At 43.8% G+C, this 11429-nt stretch overlaps 1 protein-coding gene across 1 annotated transcript in view; it reads left to right on the top strand.

Annotated features, from left to right (window-relative positions):
* Positions 1-11429, top strand: part of LOC139375051 (rho GTPase-activating protein 5-like) — a 36878-nt gene continuing 25449 nt past the window's right edge. The window contains exons 1-3 of the mRNA XM_071116432.1: positions 1-273; positions 2030-5934; positions 7078-7228. Of these exons, the coding sequence (XP_070972533.1) occupies positions 2221-5934; positions 7078-7228 (3865 nt within the window). The 5' untranslated portion in view covers positions 1-273; positions 2030-2220. The remainder of the gene's footprint in view (positions 274-2029; positions 5935-7077; positions 7229-11429) is intronic.

The following is an 11429-nucleotide window of genomic DNA, read 5'->3' as shown; positions in this document are numbered from 1 at the left end:
ACTGAGAGCGATGGTGAGAGCGTTATGTATCAGTCGCCATTACTGACTGGGATGAGAGGGGAGGGAGCAAGGTCTCGGAGTACACGCAGCTAACACCAATAACACTAAATATATGAATACAATCACATTTTGAATAGAAAGAGTATACTCCGAACGCTCCCTGTGACTTAAAGGACACGAGCCGTTGAAAAATGGAATTTGCTGGAGTAAAATAATACACTTGGAATGCTATCTTTTTTTCGTGGTCTCGGGAGCTGGGAGCGACCATGTTAGGTAGGGGAATGTAATTTGGAATGGACTGCATCGAGTTTCTTCATTAGCTACACTCTGGATAGCATTGTCTGTGTCAAGTAAATTCCAAATGGTTATATTCACGATCAAGGGAGGTAACGAAATATTCCGGCAAGGTCCTTGTAGTTTATATTTTGCGCTCAGTGAAATGTATTGTTCGACTAACACTATCTTGCTAGCTAGCCAGCCAGCGTTAGCCACAGCTTGCTAGCTAGTTAGCTAACGTTAGCAGGCTAACCTCAGCCAGAGAGGACTGGAAGCGAGCATTTTTTGCGTGGTTTCGGGGAAAGGCCCGCGAGCTGGCTAGTCATTCTTTCATGCAAATATCATTGATGGGTTGTCTTTGTCACAGTTTATGAATACAATGGCATAGTCAGACGTAGCCTTTTATTGCATGGGTTATTTTAATTGTACCAATAGTGCGCAGATTAAGCACGCCAGCTAGGCCAATTATTAACTTGCAAGCTAACGTTACTGTCTAGCTAATGAACCTATGATTGTTGCAAGATAATCGTTCATGTGTTGGTTACTCGCAAATTGTCTAGAACAGCGTTCTACTTTTAAATAACCTCTACATCTCGTGGTAGTGGATTGCTTTCTAGTGAGTTTTCAACGTGTGCCTCTCCGGCGATGAAATTCTTGGTTGTATGTCATTATCATCAATGACGGGGGTTGAGTAGGGCTCACAGTTCAGAACGTAGTTAGCAGACCTTGAATGAAATGTAGCCAGGTACTAGCTACAACTCATAATGAAAGGAAGTCAACGACAGAGTGAAGGTTGCGATGGTTTGCTATTGGCTACCTTCTCACTTGGATACTGATATTCACATATCTCGCTAATAACTAGAACTGCAATAGCTATGTAATAATAGCTACATTCCTGTCTAATACAAGCGTTGGACGGTTGTAGCTACATTATTGTGTCAGACGTCAATTTGACTGATTTGCTAGTCTGTTTGCTAATTAACATGTCATGGTGGGGTGTGTTGCATGATTCTTACGACCATACACAGTGGAACAAATAATAGCCAGTATTGTCAAAATATTCAATAGATGGCAGGTGCAACAGTACAGGGTAGCCTAGTGGTTAGAGCGTTGGACTAGTTAGTAACCGAAAGGTTGCACGTTCGAATCCCCGAGCTGACAAGGTACAAATCTGTCGTTCTGCCCCTGAACAGGCAGTTAACCCACTGTTCCTAGGCCGTCATTGAAAATAAGAATTTGTTTTTAACTGACTTGCCTAGTTAAATAAAGGTAAAATAAACCATAGTAAACTGAAACGTAATCCATATTGAATGATGATGAATAGTAGTTTATTTCTAAATTATTTGTGGGTCACTGGTCATTCCACTCAAAGTGGAAGAAATACGTTTTTTATGGAGTTACCAATATACTGTGGGGGAAAAATACACTGAAAAGAGTCACAGACACTGAACATGGGATTTATTTGTATTTGCTACTAACAGTCATTTCTGTAGGTTTGGCTTATGTGACACAGTCTCTAGAGAGGAAATAGCATGCTGTTCAGATTTTGTCATTAGGCCTGTGGACTGTTTGCACATTGACAATGACTCACTGCAATAACACCAAATGGCACCCTATTCCCTTCATAGTGCAAAAGTTGTGCAATATATGGGGAATAGGGTGCCATTTCGTATACAAACCATATTAGGCCTATGAAATCAGGTTTTGTGGGGGTTCCTATGTGTGTTTTTCAATAATACACTTTGTTTTTCAGTGAGGTGATAATAGGGGAGAACCTGCTTCCCAATCGCAGTACGAGGATCTAGGAGGAAAGAGGGATTCACCACTAAAGGGACGAAGCCATGATTGTGCAACACTACCCTATCTAACCAATGGGAGTGGAATGGTAGCTGTGCTGGTGGAAACCTTTCCTGAAAGTGACAAAGCAATGACAGGGGGAATATAATGGCCAAGAACAAGGAGGCACGCCCCCTAACATATGCTGTCAGTGTTGTTGGCCTCTCAGGGACAGAGAAGGAGAAGGGCAACTGTGGCGTGGGCAAGTCCTGCCTATGCAACAGATATGTGCGCTCCAACGCGGACAGCTACTACACTGAGCACACTTCTGTGTTGAGCACAATTGACTTTGGAGGTCGCGTAGTGAACAATGATCACTTCCTCTACTGGGGTGAAGTGCCACACCGAAGTGATGACGGGCTTGAGTGTAAAATTCAAATCATTGAACAAACAGAGTTCATTGATGATCAGACTTTCTTGCCCCATCGCAGCACAAACCTGCAGCCCTATACTAAAAGGGCTGCAGCCTCCAAGATACAGTCTGCTGAAAAGCTGATGTACATTTGCACCGACCAGCTTGGCTTGGAGCAGGATTTTGATCAGAAGCAGATGGCCGATGGGAAACTGAATGTTGACGGTTATATATTGTGTATAGACGTGAGCAAAGGCTGCAATAGGAAATTTGAGGATCAGATGAAATTTGTCAACAGCCTTTATTCTCAAATGGTCAAATCGAAAAAGCCTATCGTCATTGCTGCAACAAAATGTGACGAGTGCGTGGAGCAGTATCTAAGGGACCTTCAGGCATTCGCTGCAAGCAAAAAGAACCTCCTGGTGGTAGAAACGTCGGCTCGATCTAGCATCAATGTAGACCTGTGTTTTAATGCGTTAACGCAGCAGATGGACAAAACACGAGGCAAACCCAAAACCATTCCTTATTTGGAGGCCTACAAAGTTCAGAGACAGTTAGTAGCCACAGTGTCCGACAAGTTTGAAAAGCGGATTGTACAAACCGTCAGAGATTATCACACAAGTTGGAAAATGGTGAGTAACACGTTGAAAAACCACCCTGACTATGAGGAATACATCAACCTGGAAGGCACCCGAAAAGCTAGAAACACCCTCAACAAGCACATAGAACAGCTGAAGCAGGAACATATCAGGAAAAGGAGGGAAGAATACTTCTTGAGCCTGCCAAAAATTCTCAATAACTTGCTCAACAACTTGGAAGAACTTGAGAACCTTAGCTGGTCAGAGGCTCAAAGCATCTTGAAGAGCAGGGCCGAGTTTCAATTCTGGTTTGTGGTGCTGGAGCACACCCCGTGGGATGAGACGGACCAAATTGACAAAGTCAATGACAGAAGAGTGCCCTTTGATCTCCTCAAAACGTCGGAAGGGGAAAAGATTTATCAGAACCATGTCCAACATCTGTTCTCAGAGAAAAGACGGTTAGAAATGAAGGATAGATTCAAGAAGACGTTGGATAGAGTCCATTTCATCAGCCCTGGACAACCCTGGGAAGAGGTCATGTGTTTTGTCATGGAAGACGAGGCCTACAAGTATATCAGTGAATCTGATCGCAGGGATGTTTACAGCCAGCATCAGCAGGAAATAGTTGAAAGGGCCAAAGAGGAATTTCAGGAAATGCTTTTTGAACACGCCGAGCTGTTTTATGACCTTGATTTAAACGCCACCCCAAGCTGTGACAAAATGAGCGAGATCCACACTGTGCTCAACGAGGAGCCCAGATACAGAGCCCTGCAGAAACTGGCCCCGGACAGGGAGTCGCTTCTCCTCAAGCACATCGGGTTCGTTTACCACCCCACAAAGGAGACGTGTCTGAGCGGACAGAGCTGCGTTGACATGAATGTCGAGCAGGTACTGGCTAACAGGCTAGTTCAACTGGACCACAGTCGCTCTAATCTCTACTATAACAGTGCCAACATTGAAAAAGTCAATCTGTGTCTCTTGGGAAGAGAGGGTCTCGCACAAGAACTCGCAAATGAAATCCGAGCCCAGTCCACAGATGACGAGTACACCCTGGATGGGAAAATCTATGAACTGGAGCTTCTGCCTGTTGATGTCAATTCAACGTTGCTCTTTAGCCATACATGGGCGTCGACCTTCAAACCTCACGGAATCTTCTGTGTCTTCAGCTCCATAGAGTCGCTCAATTGTATTGGCGACTGCATAGGGCGAATCAGGGCAGAGATTGCACAGAACAGGAGGGAGAGATACGCTCAGCCATTGCCATTCATTCTAATCCTAGCAAACCAGAGAGACAGTGTTTGCAAAAATATGCCTATCTTGAGGCATCAGGGCCAACAGCTTGCAAATAAGCTACAGTGCACCTTTGTAGACATACCCTCTGATACTTTTCCGCGGAAGTTTAATGAGTTACAAATTAAACAGGCTCTCAGAGGAGTATTAGAAGGACTAAAGCACAACTTTGATGTGACGAGCCCTCTGCCTTCCATCAAAGACATGTCAGAGACCGACTTGAGGATCGTTATGTGTGCCGTGTGTGGGGATCCATTCAGTGTGGACCTTATCCTTTCACCATTCCTGGATTCACATTCCTGCAGCGCAGGGCAACCTGGCCAAAGTAACACTCTGATCCTCAACAAAATCATCGGCGACAGTCGCAGAAGAATACAGGTCACAGTCCTCTCCTACCACTCCTCCATCGGAATCAGGAAAGACGAGCTTGTCCACGGATACATCCTGGTCTACTCGGCAAAACGCAAGTCCTCCATGGCGATGCTCAGAGCTTTCCTGGCGGAGGTCCAAGACGTCATCCCTGTTCAAATGGTGGCCATCACAGACAGTCAAGCCGACTTCTTTGAGAACGACGAAATCAAAGAGCTCATGACTGAAGGGGAGCACATCGCTACGGAGATAACCGCCAAATTCACAGCTCTATACTCTCTGTCTCAGTACCATCGGCAGACGGAAGTCTTCACACCGTTCTTCAACGAGGTGCTAGAGAAGAAGAGCAGTATCGAGAGCGCCTTCATGTACGATAGCTCTCGAGACTGCATGGGTGCGAGTGAAGATGTCTTCCCCCAGTCTCCCCACAGTCATTCCCCTGCTTACAATTACTACCCTGACTCAGAGGATGACACCGAGGCTCCTCCACCTTACAGCCCCATCGGGGATGACGTGCAGCTTCTTCCAACGCCTAGCGAACGTGCTAAGTACAGGATCGATCTGGAGGGAAACGAGTACCCTGTCCATAGCACACCTCTCAGTGACCACGAGCGCAACCACAGAGTGCCTCCCCCGGTTAGGCCCAAGCCTATACTACCCAAGTCCAACGTCAAGAAGCTGGACCCCAATCTCCTGAAGACCATCGAGGCTGGGATGAGGAGCAACAGACGACAACGCGGCCCCATGGCCCACGGTGAAGACGTTGAGACGTCCGACAATTACGCAGACCCCATAGACACTCTCCTGAAATCAAAAGGCTTCAGCGACGACATCTACGCTGTCCCGGAGGACACCCAGAGCAGGATTGTCAAAATGCGCAATTCGTTTGGGGGGCTTCACGTCTTGCACGGGGATGAGGAGAACGGCTTTGACCGCAAGACACAAGCCAGCAGGAGGCCCTCCAAGTATAAGCACCGCTCAAAAATACTCTTCAGCAAAACCAAGATGTACCACAGACGTGTCCACTCCGACGTCAGCGACGATGAGTCTGGGCCGGCCATGCAGAAGAAGAAAAAGGGCAGGGCCCATCGGGGCAGTGAGGAGGACCCCCTGCTCTCCCCTGCTGACCCCTGGAAGGGAGGGATAGACAACCCTGCCATCACCTCCGATCCAGAGCAGGATGACATGAAGAAGAAAAAGAAGAAAACGCCAAAGACAAAGGAACCCAAAAAGGTCAGTGTTCTGATTCTTCATCTTCTGTGCAATCGTTTCTTATATAATTTTTTAAAATGTTGTTTTAGATAGGCCTAATACTGTAAAGAGAAATCAAAGCTATTGTACATGTTATATGTAATTGTACATTGTCTTAACAGCTGGTCATACAATACGGTGATCTCAAGCACTACACATGATTACTATGAAAGAGATTCAGAATCGTCTGCACTGTGAAGCAAGTCGATGTTTTATCTATCACACTGAGAGCAAACGTGACTTGCAATTTCTGTTCAATATTGCAACATCACATATTCCTTGGCAAACATGCACTCCCATTCCTCAGCAGTTAAGACAAGCTACAACACAAGCAGTGACAACATAATCACGGTTAAATATGACCGCCATATTGCAGGTAGCCCCTTCTGTTGTCATAGTTGAGGAGTGATAGGAGATTTATGCAGTTGAAGAATATCTGGGCATCCCACTGTATTGTAGTCTGGTCTGGCTACAGTTGGCCAGATGTTAAAGGCATTTGGAGGCAGGCAGGGTTCCCAGGGCTTGGAGGAAGTGCACTGAGGCATGAATCAGTGGACAGCAGTTATGTCCAAAATGGCACCCTATTCCAAATTTAGTGCACAACTTTTGACCAGAGCCCTATGGACTCTTGCCAGAAGTAGTGCAATATATAGGGAATAGGGTGACATTTGGGACATAAGGGAGAGATTGGCCTGTTAAACTATATTCTCACAAACTTTATATTTTCACAAAAATACAGTAGTTAAAGCATCACAATTACGTTTCAAAGAGCTTGCTTCATTCTTCATTTTGTAAATGATTTTGTTTGCATATAACAGGGCAATCTATCATACAAAAATGTTTTGGCTAAAAGCCAAACTTCATATATTACAATCATGAATCGGTGACAGTACAGTAGCACTACTGCCATGAAGAATATTCTCATTTTTTGAACATTTTGCTTCCTTTGATAACCAGGCAACAGAACATTAAACAAAGAACAAAATATTATTTCTTGCAAGGTGTTTTACACTTGTGGGGGATGACAACTCTTGAAGAATTGACATTCAAAGGATTTACTTTTTTCTCTGTCTTGAAAACAATGCTGTAATATTGTCTTTCACGGTGTTTTTGTGTTATTCACAGCCAAAATCCAAGCCCCCAAAGCCTTTGTACCCACCCACACGGAGGAACTGGGACAGCAACTACTTTGGTGTTCCCCTGCAGAACCTGGTCACCCCGGACCGGCCAATCCCCTTGTTCATTGAGAAGTGTGTGGACTACATTGAACGCACTGGTAGGTTACTTTTTATCAGTTCTCCCTCATCTCTGATTTGGGTTGTTGTTGCTATTTGAGTGTGTGAGCATGACGCTGTAGTAGTGTATGTGGGCGTGCCTTCCATTTTTCTCTTGATCATAGGCAACCCCAAGTACTGTATCTTTTGCTATTTGGTCGGAATTCACTTGAGCTTTTTGCGGCCGCTGCTAATAAAATGTGGGATTTATTCCTGCTGCCTTTTCACTACTAGCTGACAGTTCTTGGGAGTTCAGTTCTATGATAACATGATAAGTCCTCTGCCCCAACAGACTGGCATGACCTTTATGACGGACCATCGTTGGGGTTTTGGTTATTGTTCAGTGTTTCCACTATATTTATTTAGCAGCAGCACACCACCACTGTTAAATCAGTCACCACTGAAAAAAATAGATGCAAAAAAATCAAATATATACATATAGAGAGATTTTTTTTTATTCTGCCGATACGTACTTTTAAGATCAGAGACAAGTTACAACATCCGATCCTCCGAGAAACCTCCAAGGTAACTAGCTAGCTAAATCAAATTGTATTGGTCCCGTACACATATTTAGCAGATGTTATTGCGGGTGTAACCAGCTTGTAATCCTGGAAGTGTAGCCAACCCTATTAATAGATGTATAAAGGTATGCCCCAGGATGACCAAAGCCATCAACCCACCACTGCTTCAAAAGATCCTAGGGGAAAGACTGCCGTTATTGCATTACAAACCACTGAATTCCAGGAAGAAGAGAGGATGAATTTATTAGAGCTATGGTGTAGTTCCTTGTAAGGGTCCCCTCCTTTTTGTATCGACTTAACCTTGCTTAAGATCTTCTGAAGCGCTTACGTAGCTCACTTGATCCTTTTAATTGTTGGATCTCATATAATGTTAAGGGTTAGTCTATTGATTCATTAATTTGGCCCATGGGTTTTAAACAAGCTTATTCACTGAGATGCCCAGCTACATTTGTTCATAATCCTTTAGTTGTCAAATGTAGCATTGTAGCAATATTGTTTCCCTTTGCAATGAAACAAAGGTCTTGACCCGCCTTCATATCTGCAAAGTGTATCAGTCACCAGCTGCAAGCAATGACTGGTGAAAGAAGACTCTGCTAACTGCTTACACACTCAATCGCGGTTTTCGTTAAACTTGTCCTTTTTCCTCAGTAATAAATTGCATTTCAAGGGGGGTAGAAGAGGGGAGGGCGAGCGACTGAGCATGGTGAATGATTAAATGGAATTTGATGTTGATGAATTTGGAAATCTCATTGGCCATTATTGTCTAAGCACTTAGCCTAATGCGAGAGAGGGCAATATTTTGAAGGCAGCAGCAGAAATCTCCCTCTAGGGTATTGGTTATGATATCTGATTTGTAAATCTGCAGTTCACAGTAGTGTCTGGAACTGGAAACGATATCCTCTCTGAGCTTAGTGAACCCGCCATGCAGCATTTGTTTTTTTCATAGATATAAGAAAGTGGTTTTCCATTCATTTTGGGGGGTTGAATGTAATCTCAGAGCATATGTTAACCCAAACTGGGTAAAAAATATGATTATTTTTGTTTGCTTTGAAGTCAGTGGAATAGAGTAAGTCTGAATTAATTCAAGTAGTAGTCATTGGAAACTGCCTGCTATTGCTTTCATGGGCATCGTGCCCCCCTACTTCCCTTTACCATGCTTTGTAGCTGACCACCATATTCAATGGAAACATTGACTGGTAGGCCTACTAATCAATACCCTGTGAGTGAGTAGCTTAGTAGTCGGTCTCAAACAAACCAACATGGTGGTGAATTTCACACGGGTCCGAGTAGCCTAGTTTGTGGCCAAAAGAGTTTGTCTTCTGTTGGTTTCTTATGACAATTGTGATGAGACTCAGACAGGGCCTGAATTTAGCTCTGGGGACCTTGGTTTCCACTGGACTGGAAGTCCTGTGCTAAGGAAATAGTTATAATAGGTGGCAGACTAACATCGGATCACTGAACATAACATACAACAGCACAGTGCTGCAGAGTGCAGGAAGAGAGTGGCTGGTTTCATCAAGAGCCTGAAGAATGCTGAAAGAAAATAAGCAATCACATTCAATTAACAGACACCCATGGCAGCCCATTTTCTCTCGGCATCTCTCCTCTCTCTCACCCTTTCTCTCCCCTGTTGCTATGGGCCCTCTCATCTCTCCACATCACAAAATGGAGGAAAGAAAATGAAAGAATTAATGACGTGCTGTGTAAAGAAGCATGTTCACACTGGCATGCTGACTAGTAGCTAATCTTGGTTTATATATACAGTTCCAGTCAAAAATGTGGAAGCACCTACTCATTCCAGGGTTTTCTTAATTTTTACTATTTTCTACATTGTAGAACTATTGTGAAGACATCAAAACTATGAAATAACACATATGGAATCATGTAGTAACCAAGAAAGTGTTAAACAAATTAAAATATATTTTATATTTGAGTAGCCACCCTTTGCCTTGATGACAGATTTGCACACACTTGGATTCTCCTCAGCCAGCTTCATGTGGTAGTCACCTGGAATGCATTTCAATTAACAGGTGTGCCTTGATAATCTGTGACATTTCTTTCCTTAATGTGTTTGAGCCAATCAGTTGTGTTGTGACAAGGTAGGGGTGGTATACAGAAGATAGCCCTATTTGGTAAAAGACCAAGTCCATATTACGGCAAGAACAGCTCAAATAAGCAAAGAGAAACAACTGTCCATCATTACTTTAAAAGATGAAGGTCAGTCAATCTGGAAAATGTCAAGAACATTGAAAGTTTCTTCATGTACAGTCGCAAAAACCATCAAACTGGCTCTCTCTTCAAGGTACATTTAACCAGCATGGCTACCACAGCATTCTGCAGCGATACGCCATCCCATCTGGTTTGCGCTTAGTCCCACTATCATTTGTTTTTCAACAGTACAATGACCTCCTGGCTGTGTAAGAGCTATTTGACCAAGAAGGAGAGTGATGAGTGCTGCATTAGATGACCTGGCCTCCACAATCACCTGACCTCAATCCAATTGAGATGGTTTGGGATGAGTTGGACCGCAGAGTGAAGGAAAAGCAGCCAACAAGTGCTCAGCATATGTGGGAACTCCTTCAAGACTGTTGGAAAAGCATTCAAAGTGAAGCTGGTTGAGAGAATGCCAAGAGTGTGCAAAGCTGTCATCAAGGCAAAGAGTGGGAAATGGTAAAAATAAAGAAAAACCCTTGAATGAGTAGGTGTCCAAACTTTTGACTGGTACTAGTACTGGTACGAGAGAGAGATTTGTTTCCCCAGGGATTCACAATAGTAAGGAAGGAGTAGCCTGCTCCGTTGATGCACTTTTTCCATTAGTGGTAATGGAGGCCTGTGATGTTCACAAACAGCCATGGGCAGATAAAGCCATCTCACTGGATCACAGAGAAAGCCAACAGTCAAGTTAACCCACACCAGATGGATGAGGGGGTCACAATAAGGGACGACTGTCATCTCTGAGTGACATTTGTGTACATAAAATGTAGGCTATACAGTAAGTAAAGGAGATTAATGCATTGGTATTCTATGAGCTAACCAGTTTTTACTCCTAGCTACACTGAACAAAATATAAAAGCAACATTCAACAATTTCAAAGGTTTTACCGAGTTACAGTTCATATAAGGAAATCAATCAATTTAAATAAATTCATTAGGCTCTAATCTATGGATTTCACATGACTGGGAATACAGATATGCATCTGTTGGTCACAGATACCTTAAAAACAAGGATCAGAAAACCAGTCAGTATCTGGTGTGACCACCATTTGCCTCATGCAGCGCGACATGCATCTCGTTCGCATAGTTGATCAGGCTGTTGATTGTGGCTTGTGGAATGTTTTCCTACTCCTTTTCAATGGCTGTGCGAAGTTGCTGGATATTGGCGGGAACTGGAACAAACTGTTGTACACGTGGATCCAGAGTATCACAAATATGCTCAATGGGTGACATGTCTGGAAGAACTGGGACACTTTCAGCTTCCAGAAATTGTGGACAGATCCTTGCGACGTGGGGCAGTGCATTATCATCCTGAAACATGAGGTGATGCCGGCGGATGAATGGCATGACAATTATCCTCAGAATCTCGTCACGGTATCTCTGTGTGTTCAAATTGCCATAGGTAAAATGCAATTGTGTTTGTTGTCCGTAGTTTATGCCTGCCTATACCGTAACCCCACCGCCACCAT

This window comes from Oncorhynchus clarkii, chromosome 19 (assembly GCF_045791955.1).
Source record: "Oncorhynchus clarkii lewisi isolate Uvic-CL-2024 chromosome 19, UVic_Ocla_1.0, whole genome shotgun sequence".
In the NCBI taxonomy this organism is placed as follows: Eukaryota; Metazoa; Chordata; class Actinopteri; order Salmoniformes; family Salmonidae; genus Oncorhynchus; species Oncorhynchus clarkii.
The sequence above is the reverse complement of the archived record's forward strand: the minus strand, read 5'-3'. Positions and strand labels throughout refer to the sequence as shown.